General features: G+C 45.0%; 2 protein-coding genes across 2 annotated transcripts; one reads left to right on the top strand and one right to left on the bottom strand.

Annotated features, from left to right (window-relative positions):
• Positions 1–5,334: 5,334 nt before the first annotated feature.
• PtA15_6A873 (uncharacterized protein) lies at positions 5,335–7,359 on the bottom strand (the record flags this gene model as incomplete). Its single annotated transcript, XM_053170623.1, has 3 exons — positions 5,335–5,439; positions 5,522–6,857; positions 7,307–7,359. The coding sequence occupies 3 exons, from the start codon at positions 7,357–7,359 to the stop codon at positions 5,335–5,337; spliced, it is 1,494 nt and encodes a 497-aa protein (XP_053021796.1).
• A 1,323-nt stretch (positions 7,360–8,682) lies between these two features.
• PtA15_6A872 (uncharacterized protein) lies at positions 8,683–9,489 on the top strand (the record flags this gene model as incomplete). Its single annotated transcript, XM_053170622.1, has 2 exons — positions 8,683–8,784; positions 8,881–9,489. 2 exons carry the CDS (start codon positions 8,683–8,685, stop codon positions 9,487–9,489), a joined length of 711 nt encoding a protein of 236 aa, XP_053021795.1.
• Between the last annotated feature and the right edge of the window lie 5,353 nt (positions 9,490–14,842).

The raw sequence follows: 14,842 nt of genomic DNA, 5'->3' as shown, positions 1-14,842 counted from the left end.
ATCTTCAAAAATTTCCCCCTCCCCGTGATCTGCCAAGTGGCCGATGCACCACCGCTCCAATAAAAAATATCCTGTGCCGGCCATCAAGTTGTGTGCGTACTCACTTGATGACCGGCAAAGAGATGGTCGGCCTGTACCGGTCATTGAGTGTGCGCATGTACTCACTCGAGAGCCACCCTCAATGACCGGGTAGGTGCCGACCGCCGGCCATCGAGCTGTGAGGGGAGTGTGAGACCGGAAGAGAAAAAGTTGGCGGTGGTCCGGGTATGATCGAGGACGAGTTAAAGTGTCAGTGGGGTAATTTTTTTCCCTGGTTTTCGGACCTGGAAGACTTCCTGGGTCAATTTTGAAACCCGGTCATTTGATGGAAGCTAGATATTTTGCTCCGCCCGATCTCGTGGCACCCGGAGACAACAAGCATACGCATACAAGCTGCTTTCGTTTCACAACCACGAGGGTGATGATGGCCGAACAGTCATCTGGCCCTCAATACATCAGAACATGCGAGTCGCGACGCTCGGTGGGACCCCCAGCTGACTCCGGCCAAGACTCCGAACGTCTGGTTTCTCCCTCTTTGCCTTCGGCAGACCTTCAAATTGGGACCAGCCTTCTCGGAACGACCAGCGACAGATTAAGCGGCCAGGCCTTCTTCACTTGAGGTGCACAGCCCGGACTTGAGATACTCCTTTTGGGACAGCCGGAACTTGGGGTAGGTCTCACTGATATTGAGTTGTTTACAATTGTTTGGGCACTTGTACTTGCAGAAACTGACGCCGTTGCCTACCCCGCTCATTTCGTATAAGCCGATACCCCGTATTCGACATCCGCAATAGCACACTATGAACTCGCCACCCGACAAGAAGCGTGATTCTGATCTGGAAAAGTCGAACACATCTTTGGAACCCAACTTCGATCTTTCTAGCAATGAACCGGGTGGCCAGATGCACCGGCGTCTCAAAGCGCGTCATGTTTCCATGATAGCTATTGGCGGTTAGTTCATGACCACCGTGACTTATTGTTATATTCCCTAAGACCCAGCTGAGAAAAAAAAAACTGCCTAATTCACCTGCCAAAGGTACGATTGGAACTGGTTTGTTTGTTGGGTCGGGAGAAGCGTTGCATAAAGGTGGCCCCGTCGCCCTTCTTCTCGGGTACGCCATCATGGGTTAGTCAAGTTGGTGCTTTTAATACATCCCTGCTTTTGACTCAATTCTGACACTCATTATTGCTCACCAGGGTCGACTGTCTATAGTATGATGGTGGCGTTGGTCTGTCCGGTTTTGCTACATGGCTGGAGTCTATCAAATGCTTGGGCGCTGATTCACCTATTCAATTTCTTCTTACACGCAATTGGAATTCAGGGTGAAATGGTTACAATGTTCCCAGTGAGTGTTTCCGTGCATGCTCTATGTACCGTTCCGGTTCCCCGAATTCAACTTTCCAACTATCTACTATGTCGAGTTATGCTTATCTTGGTGCCCTTTCTTGCAAAACACAGGTTACCGGTGCTTTCATACACTACACCACTCGCTTTGTCGACCCAGCTTTGGGCTTTGCAAGTAAGTTTTTTGTTTTCTCTTCAATCTTTTTCTACTCTGCTATGTCGCACACAAAGTACCGCGGAATTTTTATGATAAACTCTTACCCTCTGCACAAATGTGGCTTTATTTGGACAAAACAGTTGGCTGGAACTATTGGTAAGCATCTAACTAGGGTTCTCAACATAAGGCCTTTTTCAACGGCCTAATTCACGTTGATTCTAGGTACTCATTCGCGGTCACTCTACCAACCGAGATTACTGCGGCGGGAATCGTGGTACGCAACTCGAGGCCCCATACCTTGAACTCATGAACTCGTCATATAATTGTAAACATGTATTTTTGTATTCAATTTCCAGATTAAGTATTGGACTAAAGACGTTAATGTTGCCGTGTGGATTACGATTGTGATTTTCTTATTGATAAATTTACCCAAACCTTGATTTGATTTTGAAAGCTTCTCAACTCCGATTTGTTTTTAATTTCGGGCGACCTAACCTCTTTAGTTCCTAGTTGCGACGACGACTGTCAACTTGTTTGGCGTCAAATGGTATGGTGAAGTGAGTTACCTTCTTCCAAATATGAAGTCGAAAAAACATTTTACGCTTCGTCACAATCGCGATCTTGACACGGTTTTTGCATCCTCTGGGAAGGCAGAATTGTTTTGCTGTGGGTAATTTCTGATGTATCTCTACCAGCTCGGGGGTTTTATACTGATTTGTGTGTGTTTAAAACAGCTGCTGTCAAAGTTATAGCCATAGTAGGATTGATTCTCCTCGGCATCATTCTTGATTTGGGTAAGTCTCAAGAGTCCATATCAAGCGTCAAGTCAACCTTTTTCCTAAGCCTCTTGTACATCTCCTTAATTAGGCGGCGGTCCAAATCATGATCGAATTGGGTTTAGGTATATTACATTAAAGGATTCTCTAAGCTAAAACACAAAGCTCAGGCCAACTGATACCTCTCCTTTTAAATCAATGAAAGATACTGGCTTTCACCAGGTCCATTCAACCAATTGAATGAGATCCCTGGGTCCACTGGTAGATTTCTAGCCTTTTGGTCTGTCTTGGTTCAAGCCGCTTTTTCATATCAAGGTATGCGAGATTGTCCCAAAGAAAGAGATACATTTTTATTTGCACTAGCTAATTAAACAAACCCACTCAAGGTACCGAGATCGTAGCTCTGGCGGCCGGGGAAGCCGAAAACCCGCGAAGGAATGTCCCCAAGGCCATCAACAAAGTTTTTTATCGTATCTTGATATTTTACATTGGTGGCATGACAGTCGTTGGATTGTTAGTGCCCTATAATTCCCCAGACCTACTGGGTGGTAGTGGCGATGCTACTTCATCGCCATTTGTCATTGCAATCAAATCAGCAGGTATCTCGACATTACCAGACATTGTGAACGTGGTCATTCTCACATCAGTATTTTCAGCGTCAAATTCAGATCTATGTAAGCTTTACCACCATCAATGTGTTCCTTGAGGCTTAAGAGAGGCTTCAGAATGGCACCAATGGTTTATTTTCTGAATCGGGAAGAATTTCTGTTCTCATATCCTAACATGCTTCTTGAATTCTTGTCCGCAGATGCTGGCTCCAGAATTTTGTTTGGCTTATCTTCTGATCGTATGGCTCCAAAAATATTTTCGCACTGCACAAGCCATGGCATTCCGGTTGCTGGCATAGCACTCACGGCGGCATTCGGACTATTGGCCTACATGAATGTTGCTAATTCTGGAGGAACAGTTTTTGGATGGTTTTCGAATATAGCATCCATCTCCGGGATGGTGACCTGGTGGTCAATCCTGCTTGTGTGTTTGCGTGTTTGCCTCAGTCACCTATGAGGCATACTAACCTTATGACATTTCACTTGCATAGGCTTATATCCGATTTTATCACGGATTAAAATACAGGGGAGTTGATCGCAATACCCTTGCCTACCAGGCACCTTATCAGCCATGGTTATCCTATTTCGGAATTGTCATGTGTACTTTGATTATTATCTTCAACGGTTTCGGGGTCTTCTTGAGCGGCAAGTGGTAAGCGGATCACACCTTAGTCAAGTTTTACTCTTTCTCAGCAGCATTCTCTCTGATACAAAACATCGTCATCTTTCACTTCTCATTCGTAGGTCGATATCCAAATTCGTATCAGCGTACATCTCCCTTCCGATATTTGTCGTGTTTTTTCTCGGATGGAAGACATTTCACAAAACAGCATTTGTCAGACTTGATCAAATGGACTTTGACCCAGGCAGGCGTGAACTAGACCTCATGGACTCCATGGAGAAAGAGAAGGAAGTTGAGCCAGTTGGCAAGGTCAAGAAATTCTTGCATTGGGTTCGTTTGGTTTCCTCTATGAGTGATGGTTACATTTTGTTTCAAAAACACTGATACTTATAGATTTTCCCCTTTTTCTATGCATAGTTGATGTGAATTAATCTGAAAAGCTTGCAGCGACAGGTCCAAATCTGGAGGAGAGACTAATCGGATCGGAATAATTTGCATGACGCATAATCTTTTGGGTTTTGCTGGATCTTGAGCTTTTCCTTTGGTGTCAGGATGGACTTTCAAACTTTTTGGCAAGACACAATTGATGCATGCAGGATAAAAAAATCACTTCAATGATAATTAAAGGACCCGGGCGCATTTTGGGAGTTGGAAGTCAAATTTATAAAATACTGTTTGGGAGTCGGAAATTCATTTTTTGCAAAACAGCCACTCCTACTGCGGCGCCCAAGGCCCACCAAAATTTTACAGAGGGCAGAAACCCCTCTCAAGCGCACATGGTGAACTGCATGGCATTATCTCACCCCAGGAATGGGGTGTGCTACTGTGCTACCATTTTGGCAGGTGTCCTACTAAGGAGCACCACCAAAATCTTAGCCACAGTGCCCCAAAGGGTCCCAAAGTTTTACAGTGCACATAGAATCCCTGAAAACAAGGAATGGGGTGTGCTACTGTGCATATGTGTGGGAGCGCCTCTGCTTCCGCTGTGGAGCCCAGGGCCACATCTCTTGCAAGTGTCCAACCAAGAAGGGAAAAAGATGTGGAATGGCCAGAATTGCCACAATGGAGGACCAGATCCGCCAACTCAATGGGATGGTGGTGTTGAGCGGAGGCGGGACAGCAGACAAGAACATGATCATGGAATGTTTGTTGGGGAACATGGCGGGGTTGGTGGTGATGTAAAGCGCCAACTCGGTTTGTCTCTAACCCAACTCCAAGACAATCTACCGGAGGATGTTGACTCCGGGGGTGGATTTGGCCTTGTGCCTCATCTGACATCTGTCAGGTGCACCATGCGGAAAAGATAAAAAGAAGTATGTAGTTGCTCCCGGTCAACAAAACCAGAAATTTTGGAGAATGATCCAAGCATTCTGCAAAGGGGTTCACATAAGGCTGATTTCAAAAATCAGCAACCAAAACCAGCAGATGCAGCTTTTGAAAATCCTGAGAAAGCAAAAAGGTTTGGCTGGGCAGCTCCCCTTTGGAAGCAATCTGCCATGCATAAACCTTACTCACAGGTGCATGAGCAGACAAAATCAGCATTGCTTTTTTTGCAACATGAACCCCCCTATTAGACTGTTAGTGGAGGACTTCCGGCCAATCTGGAAACCCAGATTTTCCCAGATTTTGCAGGTAAATCTAGGCAGATCTGGGATTTGGGACAATCAAGCCCAGATTTCCCCGCAAAATCTGGAAAAATCTGAGTTCCCAGATTTACAGGAAGTCCTCCAGTTATTGAAGAAAATCCATGAAAATTAAACACATGGTATAATAAAACTTGAAAGTGACTAGAATTTTGAACACTGGCGGCAAAATAACAGCTTGCTCATGAAGACATTTCCCAATCTGGAAACCGGCTCACTCCAACTTTGGAGTCGTTTAACCAGCTCAAGCTAGCATAACAAAGATGGAAAATAGAAAGTAAGCGTTCAAGATGTGTAACCTTGGGTTTGTTTGATTATATGAAGGGCGCACGCACAAGTTTCTCAGCCAATCCATCATGTTCGACGAGAGGTTGTCCTCCGGGCTAATCGTAGGAAATTTGTTCTTCTCCAAAATATCGTTCAACTCTTTCTTCGAAAGATCATTCAGCCCTTTCTGGGAAAGATTCAACGCTTTCTTCGAAATATCAGTTTTTTTTTTCTCCGATAGATCGCTCAAGCAATGTGGCAAATTTTTTCCTGTACTGAATATGTCTCTAGTCCCGCGGCTTGAGGGCCCTCCTACCTTAAGCTTGCGATTGTGTTGTGGTAATCTCTCGAATTCCAGTATGATTCTTTGAAATTGATCCCAACCTATGCGTTGTACAAACCAACTGGCTTCTGCAAATTTTTGGCTTGGTTCGGCCTTGTAAGCCTGCTCGAGTACAAGCTGTCTTCTCATCAGTTCTGGCAGGGAGAGCAGCCGAGGGTTATGAAGCGCTTGGGCGTATGCAATCATTTCAGCCGGATCCAAGCCATCCAAAAACCAACTCAAGCGAGCGATCGGGTTGCTTCGCAAGAATGTTAAATCTAACTTGTTATTTTTCATCGGTAGGCAAAATTTCCAGATTCCAGGGGAGATCAAGTCAATTTTTCTGTACAAATATGACCGATCATCACGATCAACCGTCCCGGTCTGGGATTCAACGGGCGATGACTTTGAATTTGGCCGGTTTTTTGAAATCGAGTTTGCCATCTGGGCTTTCACCCTTAATTCGTGCAAGGCTTTTCTGAGATCTTTCATTTGAAGGATTATGCTGACCTCGTCCAAAAAGCTTGTATTCAGTGAGTGCCAAGAATCATATAGTTGGCACCACCACTGCAATTTCTCCTCGTCAAAGCATCTTATTAGAACATCAAATAAACGTATTTCAAACCTTGAGGCACCGCCTTTTACACCTTCAGGCACAAGGTCTGAAAGCTGTGGCCCGGTGCCTAATTCTTTGAGATTTCGAATTAGAATTTCAATGTTTGAAGGTGCAAAACGCTCCTTGCTTTCTAGGATAGCAAAGGTGTCATGAATAAGCCGAAGATGTTGATGTTGTTCAACTTTCAGTCCTTCATCTCGTATAGGGATCCGTATCTTGTATTTTTGGATCTTTTTAACCAGTCTCTTGTCACGAAAACCATGAGGGCCACCTTCACGATATGACTCGACCTCCAAATTTATGCTTGGAACCTTCCAATTCAGGCCTGGTTCAACTTCTAATTGATGCTTGGGATAAGCTCTCTTTGTGAGAGCATGAGAAGGTTCGATGAATGGAAACCCTTCTGTTTTACGGATTGTGCGGGCAGCTGAGATCACCGAACTGGAAATGATTGATGTCGCTCTGATTATTAACAGGAGCAGGAGGGAAAGAAATACAGCAACCATCTCAAACTTCTTGAAGTCTATTACAAACCCGGCACAAAGGTTTGGTGAGTGTCACGGTGATGAAAACACGCTAGATATGAATTCGAAGTGGTGCGAGAAACAAGAGCGACAGAGAAGAATTGTGAGGTTTTAATGCTGCTACCAAATTGAGGGAGAAGCCCGCAAAAAGAGAAATGATAAGCTGTATAAAATCCTCGGACAGGAGGTGCGTGCACTTGGATCGCTCGCTGGAAATATCCCTCATCTCCTCGGACACAGGCATATCTAATCTCAAGTCAGACCCAGCGTCAATGTTCCCACCTTACATCCTTTAACAGAGCAAGAACCTAAAGTTTAGTTTCCTCATGAAAACCCGATTCACAGCCATTCCCTCAGTAAATCCCCAGCATGCCTCTCATGAGCCACCTGCCAGCTTGCTCTGAGACTACGAATGAGACCCTTCTCAGCAGTCTGCCCATGTCGGTGCCGGTGAAACGAGTGGGCAGGTGAATCAAACTGTAGGATGTACGAGCCTACGAGAAGTACCATTACAAAAGGGACTCCTAAACACATGGAGCTGTAATATATTTCGGCTGTCCTACAAGCACTCCTAGTGCCGAACTTCATCACCATACGGGCTTGAAACAACCTTCGAAGTAAGAATGAAAATCATCTCGGCGGAAAAATACCACGTAAATATTTACATGTCATTGTGTGGTCGCTTCTCACCGTGACACCACGGTTCCTTGATGTGATCCTGAAAGAACACCCCTATTCGAGTCTCAAACACCTTGTCGGGACCTCGGTCCCAACAAGGTGTTATGATCTTGCAGCATTACCATGACATGACATATGATTGTCCGTGCTGGTGTGTGTCTTGTATCTTCCAATTGTCCTTCTCGACCGAGGTCCTGGATTTCGAACCTGGCTAAGCTCCTTGCAGTGGCGACTTTCTAACTCGATCCAGCCCCTGCTGCCCAGTCCAAAGAAGTCTGAAGTGTCTATCAAGTTAGGATAACTTTCCTGAGCCGTCGACGACTCGACTCACAATCATTCCAGGGCGGAGCAGGATCCTCCGAGCCCGAGCTTCTGGAAACACTGTCACCATCGAGCTTAGCCAAATAAGTCAAGAGGGGAGAGGCGCGAAGAGGCCTCCCGGAGAATCTGGTTAAGTTTGCGTCACCCTGCAGTGGGGGCCATTCCAGTGTGACACAATTGCCAAACAATCTTAGGGGTGAACTTGATACATACAAAGCAAGCCTCGATCCCGGAGATTCGGTGTTCAGTTCGTCACCGGCCCGCGGCTCCAGGAAGAACCCCTGTGGAGATCCTGTTGAAGTTGAGAGGCCCTCGGCCAGGAATGCTCTCTGTTCACACAGATAATCATGTCAAACTCGCACAATTCTTGCCCAGTGTCACTGTCCTCTGCACAGAAAATTACTTCCGTCACGCTGCTGTCTTGCTGTTCGAGACAAACTCTCCGCCAACATGATCAAGTGGTAACTTTTGATACACTCAGTCGAATCGGTTAACAAACAACTAAGCAATCACACAGATCGCCATGAAAACAAGTTGAAGAGGAGACGAAACTTTAGGAGACTCAAGGCGGGTAATGTGGTCACGGTCCCCAAATAAGCTGATATTCGTTCCAGATAGTCTGGGCTGGCCTTGGATTTAAAAAGCAGTGCTAATCTGCCATTCCGATCAGATTTCTCAGGCAACTAACGGTTTTCATTTGAACCTCAGCACTTCAATCGAAGCCTTGAGTTAGATAGAGCGCTCCTGAGATATTGATTGCAGACATGAAAAACTTCATACTGCTCCCTTGGCTATTCGATATCGTTCTCACTCAGCTGAGCGATGTCGCGCCACTCCAGCGAATCCACGGCAAAAGTGGCGCAGCGGTGAGTGTTACATATTCCTTTACCTCTGAATTTTTGAAATCAAAATCGACGCACCTGCTGATTTTGTCAGTCTTCATTTTTTGACTGGCTGGCAAGGGTGTGACGCGCTCTGATCAGGTTCAAGCACCGGGGCCTCAGGCAGGGCAATGTCGTAATCCTTGCACTTCGCAATCCCACCCGAATTCAGCTGCTTACGTCTGCGGTGATCCACGCTTGGGGCCGGCTCAACTACCTACCCACGCACCTCTGAATTCAGTCACGGCCTCCTACGATCGCTTTGGTGGTGTCTGTCCGGAGACATTCCTAAAAAGGTGGACGGCACATGGCTCTTACGAGTTTCCCCCAAATGATGGGTTTCTCGCGAACATCCACAACGTGGCAATATTCGGAAACGTTTCGCTCGAAGTTGGAAGGAAAATTGATCGATTTGGTTCGGAATTCGGAACAATCGCTCACCCGGCTCGGGCCCCCTACGCCGAACGTTCTTTACCACCTTCCAACTTGAATACGCCTGCAGACCAGAACGGTAAAGCCGGAAAACATCCTTTCAATTACCACCTTTATGAGGTGAAAAAAAGAATTCCGGTTCTAGCTGGACCTATCGCTCCATGGTTTGGACAACCTGGTATGGGAACTCAGTTTAAATTTTCGCAGAATATAATAGATTATGTGAACCAGGGCTATTTGAAAAGAATACAGCCGTAGATTTCCTTAGACGTTACCTATTGTGATTTTCAAGTCAAGTTACGCGAATTAGCGAGATGTTAGGCTAGTACTGTAAAAAATCATGCTCAAAAGTCAATGGTTAGCTGAAGATACATAAAAGGGAGAATCATCGAAATGTGTATAAAAAAGTGTGAAACTTCATAAAGTATTATGTGTCCTGTGGCAGTGTAACGGACATCTCTTAGGGGGGCTCACATTGCAAAAAAAGCAGTGCTGTTTTGTCTGCTCATGCACCTGTGAGTAAGGTTTATGCATAGCAGATTGCTTCCAAAGGGGAGCTGCCCAGCCAAACCTTTTTGCTTTCTCAGGATTTTCAAAAGCTGCATTGGCTGGTTTTGGTGGCTGATTTTCGAAATCAGCCTTACGTGAACCCCCCTCTTAAATATACAGTGACCCCGCCATGTAAGCATTCACGATTTAAGCATAATCACGATGTAAGCATAGCATAAATCTAGATTTCCCGCGACCATTCTCTTGGTTTTGCTGGGATTTTACCTCAATAAGAAGCATACTGCGATGTAAGCATAGGATTTTTGTCCACCATCCTTATGCTTACATGGCGGGGTCACTGTACCCATGTCAAGTGTACTAACCAGTCACGTAGTTGCACTAAGGACACTTGAATATGAATGACTGCAGGTGGGTCAATGAAAATCCACTGGTGTCACATGGAGTACCCTAATTGAGGGTAAGAACTTGAATTGACAGGTCATGAATGAGTGACCCAAGCAGGTGTGATAAAACTAGTAGCAGAACCACAATCTGACAAAAAGATCAGTGTTTAGACACTATAAATGAAACAATTCTAGGAAGACTTTTTTTTTAAAGTGCAGATTTGATTATAGGAAGACTTATGAATGGATGAAGTATTTTTTATATCATATCAGAGTTTTCATCATATGCCCCCAGATGATACATCTGTGCCAGTAACCCTTTTCTTCATCCTGGGTTGGTCATGACTTGATGGAGATGGTTGAAGAGATTGGTCCAAAAAACTTGAATTTATTTTCACTAAATTTCCAAACCCATTCATGCTTTGGTTACTTTTAGAATAATTGGAATACATCACCAGGTAATGAATACTAAACTTGTGTGTGCCAGCCTTGAGTTGAGTAAGGCCCCAATTATAAACACTATTTTGAGATTATTTTGAAATTGTTTTGAAATCAAAACCAACTTTGTTTTGACTTCTTTTCATTTCAAAATAATCTCAAAACTCTTCAAACACACCCAGGAGGGGGGTTTGAGATTTCAGAAAGCCAAATTTCTGAAATCAAAATTTTGAACAGGCAGTATGCCTGTATGGTTGCCAGGCAACTGGTGCCTCAGACCCCCCCCCCCCCCCCAAATAATGGCTGTATTGGTCGGCGGAGTTTGGCTGGCACATGAAAAAAATTACTGCTGCAGTGCCGATATACACAAATTGAGGTCCCAATTGCCTCAACATTCCACGATTGGATCACAGTCACTACAAAAATCCCGATGGCCTACCATTGCAAACAACTTCAGGAAAACCAAATTCCGCACAAAACCCAGGACCACCAGGGGCAATATGATCCAGACCTTGGTAGTGGAGGCACAAGAAAAAAAAGCTTGTCAATACGGCTTCAATCTCAGCGCTGATGATCCAAATGTCCATTGAGGCGGCCGCGCAGGAAATGTCACATCATTCAGGCAAGCTGTATTCTATCCAGCTTTCCTGTGTCACAGACATCCTGCCCCTTGCCTGCCCACTCCGGCAGGCTACTTGCTCAGGGATGCACAAATCTTTATATGTGCACCCTGTTGTTTGAAGCTTTTCCGAGAGAATTTTGAAATCAAAATTATTTCATTTTGATTTAATTTTTGTTTTGAAATATTTTCAAATACTTTCAAATTAAAACTCAAAAATTTGTTTATAATTGGGGCCTAATATTTCTTGGGAACACAAACATGAGGAATCACTTGGAGTTTTTCATTAAGAGGGATTCTCAGGAATGCTCTTTCAACATAATCAACAGTGGGCTAGCTACACAGCTTTAGTGCTGGCTTAGCATATTTTTAGCTTTTTTAAGCTATGCTACACCCACGCTATTGTTAGCGGCCAGAATTGCCCACTAACACTACTCAAAAAGAAAAACAGCGCTAGGTTAGTGTTAGCAGTTGGTTTTACAACAGCTGACAATTCTACAATTTTTATGGGTAGCATTAGTGTAGAATAAAGCTAGACTAACTGTTAGCGTAGCTTTTGTCTATGCAAACACCTCCTGGGCACAAAACAGGGCAGAAAAAGCCCAGTTTTGTGCTTGCAAAACTACAAGAATCTCCAACGGAGGCTCAGAGCCGCTTTTGCGCAACCTGAGTCCAACTTTGGCAGGCCGCAAGGCATTTTTGGCCTCCAGCAGGCTGGCAAAAGGGCTGCCAAAGATTGTTGGGGTGGATGAAACCCGCCAGAGGCCGCCTATTTTGGCAGCTTGGGGCAGCCCACCATTGGTTCAATTTCCCCAATATATCCCTCCTGAGACATCCCCCTCCGCCCCTCTTCAGCAATTCACCTGTCAGCGGGCGTCTCTAGAGTGACACGCCAATGAATAGAACTGAACACAATAATAGGAGATATCTAAAGGAATCTAACTACTGAAGGGTCGAACAACAGACAAGGAGAAGGTGGGAAAAGGGATGATTGGAGAGTTGCTTGAAGAATAGGAATTGTTGAGAGGAATGAAGAGACGATGAGATAGAGAGAAAGGATATAAAAGCCCCAATCACGACCTGTAGTCGTAATTGCTTGGGCTTGGTAGGCGAATGGATCAGTGATTTTTAGAAATCTAATCTATCAAATAATCTGGGGATCTCTTCGTAGTGAGATCCCTTGGGTTTTATCTTCTTAGTTTTGCGTACTACGCGCATTGACAATAATGGCCGTAGATACTAGTTGGTATGGGTTTTACGGGTATAAATCCCTTTTTAGGGAATAGTGTCCTGGTTTGAGTTGAGGATCCGTGAATCATCGCGGACTTTCTGGTCTCTCAACCCGTTTTAAGGGTTAGTTTCACTTTCTTCAAGCGCGTCTTTGCTCGCGCTCTGTTTCGCGTTCTGGTTCGCGCTCTTGTTCTAGTTTGCTCTCTTTGTGGCGCTCTTTATGGCGCAGTAAGGTGGTTACCTTCTGCGCGGGGGTTAGTGAAGTAGCCTTTTGGCGCATTGAAGCATCTTCTTCATGCGCTCAAGGCTGACATCACCACACAGCACCTCTACACATTGCAACATGTACAACACAACTCCTCCAACTCTTTTTTTGTTGAATGAAGAATAGGAATGTTGTCTGTAGTGCAGCTAGTTCTTGGTTTCATCCTTGATCCAATCCAGGTACTCAATTGGATCCATTTTGATGGAAGATTTGCTTTTTTGGGTTGGCAGATGAGCACTTGTTGCCGGTTTCACTACCTGGCAGGCCAAATCAACCCGGCTTGGTTTGGACAGTCCACTATTTGGAACATTGTGAAAGATCTGTGATAGTCTGGGACAACTGGTTGCAGGCCATTGCACTCTGCTGACTGTTAACATATCAGATTTTTTTAATCCACTAACAGCTTGGTGTTAGCTGTGGCGTTAAATCCTGCTAACACTTCAGGAAAACAAGGCCTCTGTTAGCACCGCTACGCTAATGCTAAGTGGCCCACTGTTGGCACTACCAAAAAGTAGTGCACTCCAAGAATATTGGTTTTTGGATTTCTCAGATTTGGAGTGGAGCACTGTGCACTCCAAGATTTCTTGGAGTACACCACTTTTTGGTGGTGCGTAAAGCATGAACCAAAAAGAAACACTCAATGAAGAGATTGAATTCTATCTCAACTTGGAATGTGAGGACAAATCATGTGATCCCTACAAATATTGGGAAGCTAATGGAGGATTTACCATTGACTTTGAATAAATCTGGAATTCCAGATTTTGCAGGGGGATCTGGAATCTGGAACTCTGGATCACTTTGGGGATCTGTGGGGACCAAAATTTCACTGCAAAATCTGAAATCTGTCAGCTCAGATCTGGATTTCCAGATTGACAGGAAGTCCTCCAATCATGAACAGTTACTGACCCTTGCAAACATGGCAAAGACCTACCTTTCAGTACCCGCTTTGAGTACTCCCACCCAGCAAGCCTCCTCTTCAGGTTGCTACATTTAAAGATGGCACTTCACACCCGGGTACCTGTCCAAATTTTCACAAAATTTGGACACCCGCACCCGCACCCGGCACCCGCTGGCGGGTACCTGCCACGCCAGACAGGTACCCGCCTACAGGCGACAGGTACCTGCAAAATGGTAACCAGCGCCATCCCTACCCTGTAGGACGGCACTTTCTGCGCAGGTACCTGTGGCGGGTGTGGGTACCTGCCTGAAATTTCACTGATATTGGACACCCACTCCCGCACCCGGCACCCGCCTCCCAAAGGAGGTACCCGGAAACAGGTACCAAGTACCCGGAAACAGGTACCAAGTACCCGGAAACGGGTACCTGATGCCATCTCTAGCTACATTCAATACTATACACGGAATCAACTCAATGCCACCACCTTCAAGGAATTAATTTGATTGAAAAGCTGGCTCCTTCAGATGTCATCAAAATCTCCTCAGAATAACCCAGTCCTTTTTTCTTTGTATGCTACACCATCATATCTACTTCAAATGCAAGAAAAAACTATTGTTCTCTCTTTTTTCTCTATCTCATACCTCCGGCTTCATACCCAGGTATCCAATAGGAATTGGATACTAGGTTGCGGAAAGCGCATCAGTGACCCAATGTGGAACTCCTAAAAGATCAGGAAAGAGCTGTGAGGGGAAATAGTAAACTACACTACTAATAATGTAGAAGAGGCTACAGGTGCTGGTGAGGCTGCCCTGTTGACTAATGCTGATGGAGAGAGGGTTACACTAAGAAAAAGAAAAGGGTGTGGCTGATGATTCTCTTTGACTTAGATGGCTTTAACACTCTATGAGTTTGAGGTGTATAAATCCTACTGAGTGAGAGAGTAGAAGTGAGAAGGGGAAAAGCAGAAGCTCTTGGGGAGTCACTCTGAGATGTGTAATGAGATATATGCTGGGGATATATTTCTGAGGGGTGAAATGTTATCTAAGTGAGGTGTGTAAAGGTACTACTGAGTGTATGTGGGGGAAGGTGCATACAAAGTGTAGAAGCTGAAAGTGCGTATAAGGGGGGTGTAAAAGGTGCTACAGAGGGGATGTAGTAGAAATTGCATGATGGGGATACAACATCTAGAGAGGTGTTTATATATGTGAGAAGTACTACAGGGAGGTGATACATGATGAGCACATAGTAACAATATCTGAAGATGTGCA

The sequence above is a fragment of the Puccinia triticina genome, chromosome 6A, assembly GCF_026914185.1.
Source record: "Puccinia triticina chromosome 6A, complete sequence".
Lineage (NCBI taxonomy): Eukaryota > Fungi > Basidiomycota > Pucciniomycetes > Pucciniales > Pucciniaceae > Puccinia > Puccinia triticina.
This window is presented reverse-complemented; position numbering and strand designations above follow the sequence as displayed.